General features: G+C 35.1%; 1 protein-coding gene across 1 annotated transcript in view; it reads right to left on the reverse strand.

The window, feature by feature from the left end:
* The window catches only part of ZBTB41 (zinc finger and BTB domain containing 41), a 38,825-nt gene extending 23,127 nt beyond the window's left edge, over positions 1-15,698 (reverse strand). Inside the window, exons 1-4 of the mRNA XM_008588759.1 lie at positions 14,506-15,698; positions 7,183-7,390; positions 6,385-6,454; positions 4,441-4,588 (exon numbers count right to left, since the gene is read on the reverse strand). Coding sequence (XP_008586981.1) covers positions 4,441-4,588; positions 6,385-6,454; positions 7,183-7,390; positions 14,506-15,628 — 1,549 coding nt within the window. The 5' untranslated portion in view covers positions 15,629-15,698. The remainder of the gene's footprint in view (positions 1-4,440; positions 4,589-6,384; positions 6,455-7,182; positions 7,391-14,505) is intronic.
* Positions 15,699-16,532: the final 834 nt, after the last annotated feature.

Below are 16,532 nucleotides of genomic sequence, written 5' to 3' on the forward strand. Positions count from 1 at the left end.
AAACTTTTTCTTCTAGCAAATGTCAACCTAACTTAGTAAATATTAACTCTTATTAAAAATTATACAAATTACCTAATCATATGTAAAATATTTGTGTGGCATTATAATATTATGATTTATTTACTGGTTTGATTTTATTTACTGTGCTGTAATTTAATTTAGAGGAGAAGCAGGATCCCCAGATCCTATCACAAAGTTGATCACATAGTTAGCAACTGTTCAATACATAATTTACTCCTTTGAATGCTGAATGTACTTTCCTTGGGTATCTTCCTCAGTGAACTATAGTTAGCAGGTTAGCTAAACCTTACTGCCTAGCATTTTTGGATCACCTCTCTATATTGACATGCTAGAGCATGACATAAAAATAAATAGTCTTTTAACAAGTCACAAAAATCTTCTAGTTTAACCTCTTTTCAGGAATGCCCTCTTCAATAATTCTAACAGCTGATAAATTCAACATATGCTTATACACTTGTATACTTTCACTAATGGGAAAGTAACCATTGTGTAAGACAAGTTACTTTAATACTTAAAAAACGATTATATTGAAACTAAACTTACACCTTAGAATTTCCACCCAATGTTCTTAGAATGTTTATTTACTTACTAAATGATGTATTTAATAAAAGTTGAAATGGAAAATTAGGATCAGAAAAAGGAGGTGGAAGTAAATATGTTAGTCATAAAAATTACTGTATTTAGCGATGATGGTTCTGCAAGATGGACAAAAAGGATTACCTATAGTTTTCATTTGAAAAAGAATGAAGCCCACCAATTCTCCAATAAAAATTATTTTTCCTGGAACTAAAGTCTAAAGAAATTTCTCACATGCAACCATGAACATGTCTCCAACTACAGTTTTGATAACTATCAACTGTTTTCATAATGATGGCTTCTCCGAAAGACTGATATGGAATACACTGAAAGAACAACTTAGTAAAAGCAATTCAGGGAGGATTAAGCTAAAAAGATAAATAACTTTCCAGCATATACCAGCCTTATATACTAGAATAACAAAGACTAAATATCCGTTGCTGCACAATAGAGCCTCGTAAGTATCTGAAGACAGCTGATCTATTTCTCTTTGCCAGATAAAATATTTTAAGGTCCTACAAAAGTATTTCACATGACATGATTTTAAGCCCCTATATCAACAAAGTTACCAACTTCTAGAATATATATTTGTCAATATTCATCTTAAAAGTTGTATCCAAAAATGAATGCAATTTTCCAGATCAATTCAAAATCCCTAATTCTCAAAAATACACTTTTATTAATATTGTTTAAAACCACATTGGTTTTTGTCAGTTATATCACATTATTGGTTCACACTGTGCCTAAAAGCCTTCTGCTAAAGCCCACCTGTAAAATGAGGAGTTTGGATTGTATACCATTTTACAGTTTCAAGACCTCATGACTGAAAGTCAGATCATTCCCATACGTTTACAACTCTGTATTTATTCTTAATTAATTTTAACTTAATTTGTTTTGACTTACTGTATAGCATACAGTTTTGTTTTATTTTTACATTTTATTATACAGTATATTAAATACTCTGCCAGCTTTATGACATCTCAAGTTGTTAATAAAAGCACTGAATAGAACAGGGAGAAGGCATCTACCTGGGATGATAATAATTCATTTTGGGATTAACCAATAATACATTTACTGAACTATACTACCATCTAGGCCACAAGTCTCACCTCTGCCACAGTAGTAAAAAAAGAATTCATCAAATACAATACTGAATTCTAAATATACTAAGTTTATTCCATTCCCTGAAAAATGAGGTTTTTCCAAAACAAAAATGCCTTATACCAAGCACTCACAAACCAACTCAACAATCAACTGTGGATATATGCACAGTGTATGCTCACTGACACCTTTGCTACCAAAAAATAAATAAATGAAATATATTTACTCATCTCCAGGAAGTGCAGCATATATAGTACTCCTTCCAATTTATATGACTTCCTTTGCTTAAGCCAATACCAAGGTTCACCAAAAGAAGTTTGATAACCCCTAAAAATGAAATATTTAGGTATAAATCTAACAAAATATGTACAAAATCTCTATTAAGAAAACTATAAAACTCTAATGAAAGAAATCAAAGAACTAAATAAATGGAGATATATTCCATGCTCATGGATAAGAAGATTCAATACTGTCAAGATGCCAGTTCTTCCCAATTTAATTTCCTGATTTTATGCAATCCTAATTAAAACCCCAGCAAATTATTTTTCCAAAGTTTACATGGAAAGGATCCAGAATAGTCAACAAATACTGAAAGAGAAGAAGAAAATTGGAGGACTGACACTACCCAACTTCAAGACTTACTATAAAGCTACAGTAATCAAGACAGTGTGGTATTAGTGGAAGAAAAGACAAATAGATCAAAGGAACAAAATAGACAGCCCAGAAATACACCCACATAAATATGGTCAACTGATCCTTGACAAAGGAGTGAAGGCAATACAATAGAGCAAAGATTGTCTTTCTAACAAATGGTACTGGAATAACTGGACATCCACCTGCAAAAACCAAGTCTTGATACAGAGCTTATACCCTTTGCAAAAATGTACTCAATATAGATCACAGGCCTAAACATAAAAGGCAAAACTATAAAACTACCAGAAGATAACACAAGCAAAAATCTAGATGACCTTGAGTTTGGCAATGACTTTTTAGACATGACACCAAAGGCACAATCCTGCTGTTACAAGCTGGACTTCATTAAAATTAATTTCTGCTATGATAGACACTGTCAAGAATATGAAAAGACAAGCTACAGATTGGGAGGAAATACTATAAAAGAAATATCTGATAAAGGACTGTTATCCAAAATACACAAAAAACTCTCAAAACTCAACAATAAGAAAACAAACAACCATGATTAAAAAATAAGCCAAAGACCTAACAGACACAAAGAAGATAGACAGATGGCAAATAAACGTGTGAAAATATGCTCCAAATCATATGTCATCAGGGAAATACAAATTAAAATAATAAGATACCACCACACACCTATTACAATGGCCAAAATTCACAACACTGACAACAGCAATTGCTGGTGAAGACATAAAGCAGTGGTGCTGTGGACTGAATGCCCCCCCACAAACTCACTGAAGCTTAAACTGTGTCCCCCAGCTTTTGTGTATTAGAAACTTGGCCCCCACTGTGACTGTCGGGAGGGTGGGAATCCTACTATGATAATTGAAAGGCGGGGCCTTGAAGAGATGATTAGGTTGTAGGACCATGCTGTAGCAAATGGCGGTCAGGGTTGTGGTTCGAGGGCTTTGAAATGGGAGCACGAAGGTCTCTCTCCTTCTGCTCCACCATTTTGCAACGTGATACCCTGCAGTACAGAAATCACCACCAAAGGAAGCTCTCGCCAGATGTGTTCCCTAGACTTTGGACTTCCCAGCCTCTGAAACTGTAAGCAATAAATTTTGTTTCTTTATAAATTACCCAGTTCCAGGTGTTTTGTTATAACCAACAGAAACAGGGTAATACAAACAGGAACCCTCATTCATTACAAAATGGTACAGTCATTTTTGAAGACAGTTTGGCAGTTTCTTATAGACTAAATTTACCATCCAATCCAGACTTCATGCTTCTAGGTATTTACCCACAGGAGGTAAAAACTTATGACCACACAAAAACCTACATAAAGATGTTTATAGCAATTTTATTCATAATTGCCCAAACTTGAAAGCACCAAGCATTCTTCATAGGTAAATGGATAAACAAACTGCGGTACATCCAGACAATGGAATGTTATTCGGCACCAAAAAGAAATGAGCTATTAAGACATAAAAGAAATGGAAGAACCTTAAATGAATATTACTAAGTGAAGAAGCCAATGTGAAAAGACTACATATTATTCCAACTATATGACATTCCAGAAAAGGCAAAACTATGGAGAGAAGACAGTAAAAAGGCCAGGGGTTGCCAGGGATTGGGGGAGGGGGAGCAGGGCGATGGTGACTGAGGGAGCACAGAGAATTTTTAGGGCCATGTAACTACTCTGCATGATACTATAAAGATGGATACATGTCATTATTCATTTGTCCAAGCGCAAAGAATGTACAACACAATAGTGAACCCTAATGTAATCTACGGACTTTAAGTGATACTGATACGTCAGAGTAGGTTCAATCATAACAAATGTACCACTCTGGTGGCGCATGTTGATAATGGGGAAGGCTGTGCATGTGTTGAGGCAGGGAGTATATGGCAAATCACTGTACCTTCTGCTCAGTTTTGCTGTAAACCTAAAACTACTCTAAAAAAACAGTCTTTTAAAAGAAAAAGATAACACTGAGATCCCTGTACTGTCTGGCTGCAACAACAACAAAGAGTGGTTCAATATTAGCAGGCTCCTCCAGAATAATCAATAATTGCCAAGACTGCCTTCAGAAAAAGTAACTTGCTTACCCAGATGGAACTTTTCTTGATGCTTTAACCGTGCAAATCGTGATTTGAAATGTTCTTCGCAATAGGTACACTTAAAAGGTTTATCTTGAGAATGTAGAATCATATGTTCTTCCAAGTGCGGTCTTCGAGTAAAAGATTTCTTACAAATCTAAATGAAAATGCATATAAAATGTAAGAGAACCTGAATTAAAAGTTAAAATACAAAGATCACAATGAGGAAAAAAAATATAAATTCAAGTAGAGAGAAATTTCCCCCAAAAGAAAACTTGCCAAGAGTGTAATTAAATTGTAATTACATAGACAAAAAAGCCCTAAAGGAATTATACTAAGGAATTATTTTAAATTAGTACTAAAAGTAGCTGAATTTCAACTCAATTTTTTTTTGGCACCTGGCCAGCACAGGGATCCAAATTCTTGACCTTGGTGTTAATAGTACCATGTTCTAACCAAGTGAGCTAGCCGGCCAGTCCTCAACTCCTTGTATTTCCAATAGGACTACAGAATAATCTTACAATCTTAATTCTAGTCAGGATTTCCAAATCCACGAGATATAATTTTTAAGTCACTTATATATCAGGAATAAAAGGTTTTATCATCACTGCCATATATTTGATTAGGAATATGAAAAAGAAACCACAGAAAAACCATTTCAAAATTTATCTCCTGACATGGTCAGAAGGAAGAGAGACAACTTTTAAAGAAACCTGACACACACCAAATTTTAAAAAAGAGGGGGAGAGGCTGCTGTAATAACAACAATATTAACAACAATATAGCATGTAGTATATACCAGCACAACACTAAGTAATTCACAATTATTTCACTTAATTCTTAAAATAATGCTTTGAAGTAGAAATAACTATCATTATTATTTTATAGCTAAGGATGATGAAACTTATTAGTAAGCGGAAGACACCATCTTATGCAGATTCAAATAATAATTAACTTCAATTTCTAAAACCTGAAGTGAGAGAAATGCTGAGAATTTCACAGTATATACAAATGAAATCCTTGAAAGAAAGAAGGCAAAAAATGATAGCTGGTGATTCCTTTAAATGATATTCACCTAAATACTGAAAAAATACTTTAGGAGTGTAGTAAAGATGACCACAAATTCTTTGCTACTTTTCCCAATGAAAAATAAGTCTAATTCCCCTCCCTTAAATCTACTCTGGTTGTAGTGACTGGTTCGAGCAACAAAATGTGGAAGTGACATTCTGGGATTTCTGAGGCTAGGCCATAGAAAGTCTTGCAGTTTTTAGGTAGGCTTCTTGCAACACACTCACTCTTGGAACCTACCTGCTATGCTAGAAGGAAGCTCAAGAAGCTGCATGAAAAGACCAGAGTGGAGAAGAATTAAGGTTCCTGGGTACACAGTCCTGGCTGAAATCCTGTCCATCAGCCAACACCAAGTTGCCAGCCATATAACTGAGCCACTTTGGAAGTGGCCTCAGACCAGACTATCCACCACCGAAAACAACTGAGTGACTTCAGTCGACATCATGTGAAACAAAAATTACCTAGCAAGTTCTGCCCCAAATTTGAATTCCTGACCCATAAGAGAATGAGACATTAACAAATGGCAGTTTAAGACAACTAAGTTTTGAGGCAGTCTGTTATGTAGCAACAGGTAACCAGAAACGAGGAGGACATTCTAACATTTTATATTCTACACGACAGTAAAGTCACAGTTACTTATATATGCAACTGTAAAAACATGTTATTGTGACCACAATTAAAATAAAAGCTAGGATTTCCACTTCTCAGGTCCATGATCTAAAAACTAGCCCATATCAGGCTTAATTTACAAAAAATAGTATAACTTTGTACAAAAGAAAAATTCTAAAAGCTAAGTCAAATTACTTTAAAACCTAATTACCTTACTTTCCAAAAAGGCAATATTACATTTACTTTGGTTTTCTAATACAAATTAAAAACTCTTACCTCACATCTCCAACTTTCACTCTTAGTCTTCTTAATGGAAATAAATTCTTGCGCATTTTCAGGATGAAATCTATCAGAGAAAAGAAAAAAAAGAGTATTATGAAAAGATTATTTTAGTTAAGTAAATATTCCATATGAATCTGTTGACAGTAATTATAAGGATTAAGTGCTAATTCCTTTCATAAAGAGGCACATTGAGCACTTTAATAATATAGGTACTATTATCATTTTAATAAATTTATATGTATACTGAAGTTTATGCAGAAATAGTCAAAGAAAAGTCTAATCTTTTAAATAAATTCACGAACTTAGCCATTTACAGATAACCTGCAAGGTAACTCGCACGACTTTTTTTTTAGTCCAGATTTCAGTAAATGTAATTTTTTAGAGTTAAATATATAACACTGTACTAAATATTCTTTGTATCACAAACTTATACACATTAAAGACAAACTTGAGTATAAGAAATAAATTTCCTAGAGTTCTAAACCATACACTTCTGAAGACATACTTGCCAAAACCCAAGACAGAAAACAGGATAATCAAAATGCTATACCTTTAACTTCTAAATTATAAACAATATTCTTTAAACACCAAAAAAACTTCACCTCAATAGCATGAATAAAAAATATGAACAAATTAACATTTGCTGCTCTTTTTAAAATTAACTTGTACTCTCAGCAAAATGTTAAGCAATGAAAGAATTGGAGACAAGCACTCCACAGATGTTTTTAGCTTTCTACATATTTACATTAGAAGGTATAATAAAATACATTATGGAAGCAAGATAATACTTGCCTCTTAACATGCTTGGCTAAAGTCTTCTTGCTTGCATGAAGTTTATTGCAATAAGGGCACTTGTGCTCCTTCTTATGAAATTCTGTTTCATTACTGTGCTTCTTTCTGTGAACAGTTAGATTAGACTTTGTCGAATAGCGCTGGTGACAAATATCACACTCAAAAGGCTTCTCACCTGTGTGAACGCGGGTGTGGCTCTCATATTTTCCTATAAAAAGAGAGAAATTAAAGTTAAATTCAGTACATTTGCTACATTGTGATTGAAATTTGAAATAAAATCTCATGATTCAGCAAACTTAATATACATACTCAAATCCATACACTTAACTAAAAAAGTTTACCTAAACTTCTACCTGAGATAAACCTTAAAGACTTACAGCTTTGAGCTTATTGCTCAAAGTATACTTTTTCTCAAGAACTTGGGTCACTTAAAAAAAAAGTTATTCATGTTCACACACTTTAAAAATCATGCAGTTTAAGAAATTTTCTGAAAACTCCATTGGCAAATTCTCTGGCCTTAAAACTTTAAAATATGTGTTTTTTTAAATTTTAAATTAACCTTTAACAAAAGATCTACTCATCATCTAATATTTATTATTTTCATGTTTTACTTTTACTATATATATCCCTAGATCCATGCACCTGGAAATGAATCCTGGCTTTTTAAATAGCAGGCTATGTGACCTCGGACAAGCAACCTCTCTATGCCTCAAATCTTTTTCATCAAAAAAACCAGGATAATAAAAGTATTTATCTTAAATACTTTTAAAATCATACAAATAAAGCACTTACAACAGTGTCTGACACATTATAAACTATGGATTAATCTTATACTTTATTATAACTGTGTAATCTGTCTACTATGAATATGCACATCTCATAGCCTAAAGCAGAAATTTCAATGAAGGATACTTCCAAGCAAAAGGCAATAAAAATAAGAAAAAACACTATCAATATGAAGAGCAATTTCCAATTAAACACTTAGCTTTGCTTTGTCCTGCAAAATAAATGTATAAATAAAATTTTCTTCAGGCTACAGCTAATGTGGAAGTATATAGCATTTCAGTCATGCATTTAAAAAAAGGATACATCCTACACATCATAAAAATTAGAAAAAAGGGGCCGGCCCGGTGGCGCACTGCTATAGTGCACCTCTTGGGAAGCGTGGCGGCGCTCCCACCGAGGGTTCGGATCCCACATACAGACCGGTTCCCGCTCACTGGCTGAGCGAGGCGCGGGAGCAACACCGAGGGCTGCGATCCCGTTGCCGGTCCTGGTCCGGTACGGGGGCGACACTGAGGGTTGCGATCCGTTGCCGGACATGGAAAAAGACAAAAAAAAAAAAAAAAAAAAAATTAGAAAAAAGTCCAAAATATTCCAAAGCCACCGAGGAAAAGACATAATCATAATTATTTGTCTACTTAGTAAAATAAATAATAGATTCACCAATTTATTAAACATATCTATATGACTGAATTTAATAAGCAACTAGTATCATATTATCTAAAAATTAATTACATTGGATTTGTCACATTAAACAAAAAAACAAGAAAGGAAACCAAGATATTTTCCTTAAGCTAGGGGGAAGAATGCCAATCACAGGCAATGAAAAACAAAAGTATAATGAAAAATCCATTAAGTAAGGTCTATGTATTTTTTACATGTATGTAATCACAGAACTCAGTCAACATTTGGGCACCTCCTAAATTAGCTGTGTGATCTTAATTGAGGTAATAATTTAACCTCTCTGCACCTGAGTTAGTAACACTTTATGGGGTTGTGAGAAGGAAATGAGTTAATATATAAATAACACTTAAAATCTCAGCACACAGTAAGTAGTAATAAATATTGCCACTATTATTATCATTTGGATTACGAGTCACAGTATGGACACGTAAGTATGCCTCAAATATAAATCTGGATATACCTGATTTATGAATATCCATCATAACAAATTCAAACTGGGGTTTCAGCTCTCTGAGAACATTGGAAGGCCTTTGCTTTTTTTCACTTGCACTGCTAAAATTACCTGGTATCTCAGTTCCCTTTGCCAATGCTAGGGCATACCCTTCCATTTACATATGCATACATACACCCTACCACCACCATTTCCCTTGCTGTGTGCAAGGGATGAGATCTAATACTGGGAAAAGAGAGGTCACTGTATGGAATTTAAAAAATAAAATAAAAAGGTTTCCTTGATTGCAAAGATTTTCACATTTTATTTTTTATAGTCACTTTTTAAATTTTGTAAATGATACATACTTATGGTAAAAAAAAAAAAATACATCAAGAGTAAAAACAAATCAAGAGTATACAGTCTGATTTTTAAATGACTAACTTGTAAATGATTTTTGGAAAAGCCCATTCTTAACTAGAGATTGACTGGATATTTAGCACAGACTCCCAAGACTGAAAGATAATTTATCAACCTCCTAATACTTAAATCTCCTCATTTTTGGTCCCAAGTGAACAGTAACAGTAAGTAATAAAAATCTTAAAGTATAAGAAAAATTTTTCACCAAATCTTTTATATGAAAATGCCTTTGCTGGAAAGATGTTAAATTAATCATTAGTAGCATTTTCCCTGCACTTAAAGTCAAGAATTTCTTCCTTGCTTGCAAATAAAAATTAAATCACATGTAGTTGAATATTAAAGCCATCAAAATGGCAGTTACAGTAAAAATCAAAACCGTTTTGACTGTTAAACTTACATTTTCCTACCAGTAGACTTAAAAAGATTTCAGCAAGAAAAATAAAATAGAAAAGTTTGAAATTTAAACTGAAATAGCCAAAACTAGATAAACCTAATGATTTTTAATAATCACTGGAAATATTTTAAATAAACTGAGCACAGTAAAAAGATTCCAATAAAAATACAGACACTTTATTTTAATAAATAAAAGAAACTTCTTTTAAGTTACTAATTCAAATTTTATGCACACAGGCATTACAGGGTCTGTTATCTCCATGGATTTGAATTTCTGAACAGAAGAAACACAACTTCTCAGTTCTGGACCCAGAAGAACTAGGTAGATCTCCAGGGTGTAGTGGGGAAAAAAATTTTAACTCACATAAATCCAATATTTAAATCAACTGGTAGGAGGGTATATATGTGGGAGGGAGGGTACTCCTCAACACAAACAGCTGACATCTACATCTGTTTATTTTTATGAGGTGGGGGATTCAATAATAATGAATAAATCAAAATGTTCACTTCAAACTTATCAAAGTTTCAATTAAAAAAATAGTATTCTTTCAACGAATACTAAATTACACCTAAGCATTCTTGATTGCCAACAGAAAACACATAACTTTAAGAAATTTCATCCACAGCATTTTTCTGAACTGAATCCCAATATGAATTGTGTCTCAAATCAGGAGTTATAAAGATATTTTCACATAAACAAATTTGACCTCGTGCAGAATTTATTCCCTCATATGGACCATGTATCACCATCAGATTCTGTACCAAATTTCTGCAAAGAGAAACATCACCCAATTAGCTCATTACATATCTGATATTGCTAAATCTTAAATTATAGCTTAAATCTATTCGTATGGCATACCCTGAAGAATATCTAACTAAAATAGCTTTAAAGTTGAGAACTGTGCCATTGTTATAACTCTTTTCTATTAAGAACCAAGTGGAATGCATCAGGATGAGGACATTAAAAAAAAAAAAGGCACAAAACATTTTCTGCCTTTAGAAGAGATTGTAATTTAATCCAAGGATTTTAGTTCTCTGTAAGAATAATAAAAAAGATAAATTATCCAAATTTTCTCTCTCACCCCATCTGTCGTCTCCCTATTTTGCCTTTTTACCCACTAGGTTTTTGGTATAGGGGAAAGGTCAAAGGACTCTTATTTACATAAGAATTCACTAAGAACAGGACAGCTGGTAGCCTAAGAAAAAATATAACTGGATCAGGAGTCTTACTCCAAGCAACTACTAAATACATCCAAAGTAATGAAATCAAAGTAGTAGATTAAATATTGTGGAGCTAATGGTTCCAGCAGGTCTCAAAGCTTATTCATCTCTCATACATCCACTCCGAGGCAGTCAAGCTAGAAGCAGATAAGGAGGTCTAACTGGCTTCTTTCAAGCCCAAAGTACAGTCAGACACCAACCTTTCAGCTTAGGTCAAGTAAAAAAGCTCTTACTGGAAACACATTATTTGAAATGACCTTGGATATTCCAAAGGATATTAACCAAGAGTAAGATACATCATCTTCAGGCTCACAATGTAATGATAGATAAATAACAACTGAAAATCTGGGTGGACATTTATAAACCCAATGAAAGGAATGTGGATGATATAAGGATAACTGGGAAGGTGGCCCTTGAACTGGTTTTTTGAATAAAGTGGACTTCTGATGGGATGTACAAGAGGACATTAAGATACATGGATCTTCTACATACTCTTTTCATTCCACAAATCGCCACTTTACATTCAATGTAAACTCTCTGCTCTACCTTCATCTACCTCCCATTCCCAGTACCACTCATCTTCCTAGTGCAAGCCGCATTATCCTTTGGGTCCTTGGCTACATGCTCCTTCTTGCCCTTTCTCTATCCCTTTTTCCAATTTCATTCTCTACATTGAAGCCAGCATAATCTTTCTGAAACTTCTATAGGCTGTCCCTTTGTCAAATTTTTTTCAACAGTTTCCATCAGCAACTGGATAAAATCTAAACTCCTCTGTATAGCATACAAGCCATTCAAAAGCTGACCTCTGCTTACTTTGCAGTTCTCATCTCCTATCATTTTCATTATGCCTCTCTGCCCACCTTGCAACCACCCACACCTTAGCAATTTCCAGAACACAAAATACCTCAATGCCTTTGCACATGTTGGTCCTTCTGCCTCATAAATTCCTCACTATTCTTTAAGTCTCAGGTCAAATACTACCTGCTCTGTGAAACATCTCCTGATTCTCTTAGTCTTCTGTACTTATCCTGATCAGATTATCTTTTTTGTAATATGATTGTGTTTCTTAATGTACTCCTTAAACTCAAAGACTCTTGGGGACAAAGAATACATCAATTCCTATTTGTTTAGCAGTGTCTGGCAGCGTAGAGACACTCCATAAATGTTAGATTAATGAATAAGAGCAGCCAGCATTCCCTGAACACCTAAATTTCATGTAACATTTTAGAACTATCCCATTTAATCCTCATTATAACCCCCTCAAGGAGAAGGTACTATTAGCATCACATTAGCATCATCTCACTTTACCTATGAGGAAACAAAACCACAGACAGGTTAAGTAAATCACCCAAGACCTGGATTCAAAAAACCTAGGCAGTCTGATATCGCCATAACTCATGCTTTATAACCAACACGACATAAGAATAAGACATAGATAGATAAAAAGATATAGATATGTTAACGTAATGAAGACAAGAAAGTACTGGTGAAAAGTAAAAAGTCTTCACACAGTTAAGAAAAAAGTGGGGGATGGCGAATAAAAGAGAGCAATAATGTAATACACTCAGAAAGGTAAGCCGGAAATAAGCCTACAATGTGACCTACTGATTCCAACAACTATCGGGGCTGAACGTGGTTTATAAAAAAAAAAAAGCCTTCCTCTTAGTATATCAGCACCTTAATCTTGAGGAGTGTTTTCCAAAACTGTATGCAGAAAACTCTAGTTTCCTAGGACATTAAAAGAAATGCCCCCAAAGTGGCAAAATGTGATAAAATGATTTGAGGAAATGATAGGTTAAGCAAAATTAACAGGCTCCTTTACTACAGAATTTGGTTAGGTAATACACACTATGAATTATAATAAATAGTTTACCCAATCTTACTTGAACACAGAACCCCTCTCTCATAAAGCATCTCACAGGCCTAGTGCTCAATGGGACAGTTTAAGATCTATGTGCTGGACCTACAATGCCATTTGTGAATTGACCCCTGCTCACTCATCTGCAAGTCAAATTAGGTCAATTAAAGCAGAATACAGGAAGTATGTGGTAAGAGTACAAAGTCTAAGAAGCAGGATCTACTGAAGAGATGAAATAGTCTCAGGTACTTCAGCCTGAAAAAGCTGTTCTCTCCTCTAAACATACCTTCATAGTATTTGTTTATATCTCTACCCCAGCAGTTACATAGCCTGATTTTAACAAGTTACTTGTATACATATGCTCTTCCAATTGACTGAGTTACTCAAGAAAAGTTATTTTATTCACGTTTCTACAAGCCTCACAGTAAAAATATTGTTATTAAATTGGATTGTCAAAAGTATTCCAATTCTGAGAGAAAAATATTTAAAAGGCATTACAAAAAGCAAAAACAAGATACCACTGTTATGTCACAGTGTATACTGCAGCATATTTAGACAGCAAATAATTACCAATACCTTATAAAACTAATTTCCACCAATATCGTAAGTAACACAACACTGCAAGACACATGGGTCATTAATTGTACCAGGTCAGAATAATTGTGCCAGGTCAGAATGCACTAACTATGTTCTTTTTATCATTACATGTGGTAGAATATATTTCACATTTTCATAACTTCAATATACATGGAAACAGCTTAACTGCTGCAGTTTTTTAAAGTTTACATTAGAACAGTTCATATAAGACACTTCCCAAAATTGTTTTGTAGCAAATATTAGACATCTTGAAATTAAATATGCACTGATGTAAAACTTAAGGTTATAGACCATGTTTCTTACATACTCTTTTCTAATAGGGGAAAAGCTGATGTATTCATTATTATAATACACAAAGAGTACTACTAATTAGGCCACTTCCTAAAGCTTCTACTCACAGAATTAAATTATATTTAGTAGAATTTGATTCTTTACTATACATAAGTCTAACCTAAGACGACCCAATACTACATAGTGTTGGGTACTAGAAAAGTGACTATATATTTATAACTCACATATTACCATGTGCAAGGGAAAACAGTATATAAATTATCAAATTAAATCTAATAGAATATAATTCAATTTTCTTTAATGACTCAAAAATAGCACTTATCTCTGAAATGAAGTTGGCATATAAATCAAAGCTCTATATGATAATTATTGGTATTCTGGAGTATTTCATACTAAATACATGAACTAACAATACATTTCCTACTGTTGGGACATGAAAGAAAAATTAAAGGCTAATATACTTAAATTAATTCCTGAATCACAACAAATTTAAAGTAACAGGATAAACTATGTATTGAAAACCAAAGTATCCTCCCTACTCAAGCATTCTTTTTAAAAGTTACTTTCAAAGTTTAGGTTTTAATTATCACCTTTAAAATATCCACTAAATAAGTGATTAGACAGAAAACAAGCTTTCTTTTCTTACCTATGCGGTCAAATGTTTTATCACATTTAGGACACTGCAGTATTTTTTTGTTACTGTTCTGAATGACTACTGGAGTTAACCCCTCATGAATATTTCCTACAGAATCACCAGCCTCAGGTTCCTCTTCTGCATCATTATTATCTTTTTCACTTTGTTCTTCAATGTCAGAGTATTCATCTGACATCTCCTCCTCTAGCTCATCTTCTTCAGCATTATATTCACTTCCAGGATCCTCAGAATCATTTCTATCTGACTTTTCCTTATCAAAATTTTCTTGATTCAAATTGTCTGACCCATCACCACTTTCTTGTTCATCATCACTGGTGTCATCAAACTTAACAGGGCACTTCCGATTCCTTTTTGATCTTCTAGCGGAAAAACTTCTCTCCAGCATTTTTAACCCATGTTTTTTCCCTAATAAAAGGGACCTATGGGTTTTAGCCAAATGATTCTCTAAGGACTTTTTGTAACAAAAATGTCTACTACAGAATTTGCACTGATGATTATTTGATAGTCTTACTGTTAATTCATTTAGTGTTTCTTCTGGTGATGATTTTTCAGTTAGCTCTGACTGAAAAGTGGCAACATTTTCATTATTTAGCAGCTTCACTGCATCTATAATGTCCAAAAATTTTGCAGCCTCTAAAACAAGAGGTATCTCATATTTGTACACAAAAAATTCTGATGTATAAAGAAATTCAAGCAAATGCTGAAAAACTGAATGTGTTACGTGATCCAGGGTGACAACATCAGTGCTTGGATTTTTGCTCAAACAGGCATGAAAATAACTACTGCCAACAGCGACAACCACTTTATGTGCACTAAACTCTTTCCCTTCTACTATGATAAGTAAATCACAGAAAGATGGTTGCTTCTGCCTATCATCATTTAAATACTTCAGCAAATTCTTGTTATACTGCAAAGAACTCAAAAGCTTTCTCTGATCTGGAGAGGGAGGAAGTTCTTGATAACAGTGAAGAGCTTCAGCAGCAGGTCTTTCTGTAGAATGAGTATAGGTCACTTGGTCACACTCCACTGCAACATTTCCTTCGGAAGAATCTTTATGGTAGCCTAGATGGATCTTCTCATCAAGATCTGAAGTAACCTTTCTCCTTTTCTTCATTGCAGTACAGCAATTTCAGAACAAGAAACTTCATAAGTGTCTACAGAGATTTCTGAAAGGAAAACTAGATTGTCTTGGATAAGAGCTTGTTGAGGGGCGTGCCCGAGGGTTTCATGGTCTGCAAAAGAGTAAAAACCACGTAAGATAAACTCCGTGGCAAAGCAACCCCAAATCAGTCAAAGGCATTCACCAACTAATCCTTTCTAATTTATAACTAAATAGCGATAAAGTCACAGTTTACACACGTGTGGCTGGGATTTTAGGGCGAAGAACGAGTAGGGCCGGGTTAGAAAAGACAGTCAACAAAAGAATATTGTTGAAGAAGCCAGAGCCACCTCCCAGGCCTGATCCACGAACAAGGTGGGAACAATCGGGCAGAAAACGGAGCGATCCCCCAAGATCGTGGACGGTGCAGGCTGAGGGGGCTGCAGTCGCGGTTTAGGGCCGCTGGGAGGACTGACAATAAGGCCGTCGCAGCCGCGAACTCCGAATCTCTCCATTAACAAGCTTTCCAGGGCGGCCTGGGCACAGCGTTTAGGGACAGAGAGCGTTCCGGGCCAAAACCACCCGGAGGAAGATGGCCCAAAGAGGGGCGCAGGGCTCGAGGAGTGGGGTCAACCTGAAGGACGACTAAAGGAAGCAAAAGAGTCTTCCCAGGCCTTCGTCAGGCGAGGATGCGCCCGCCGACGGCGAACCCGCTACCCTTCCCACCCCACGTCCCCTGCGAACGCCCCACAGCTCCATTACCGGGAACCCAGGGCTCCCCCGCTGGCTCCCGGCCGCTGAGCTCCACTCCCGGCGCGGCGCGCTCGCCCCAGCGCCTACCCACTTCCGGGTTCAGCCCCCTCGCCCCCTCCCCCCCACTCCTTCCCCTCCCAGAGCCTCTCCGCCTCCGCAGCCCCCG

The sequence above is a fragment of the Galeopterus variegatus genome, unplaced genomic scaffold, assembly GCF_000696425.1.
Source record: "Galeopterus variegatus unplaced genomic scaffold, G_variegatus-3.0.2 Scaffold5021, whole genome shotgun sequence".
In the NCBI taxonomy this organism is placed as follows: Eukaryota; Metazoa; Chordata; class Mammalia; order Dermoptera; family Cynocephalidae; genus Galeopterus; species Galeopterus variegatus.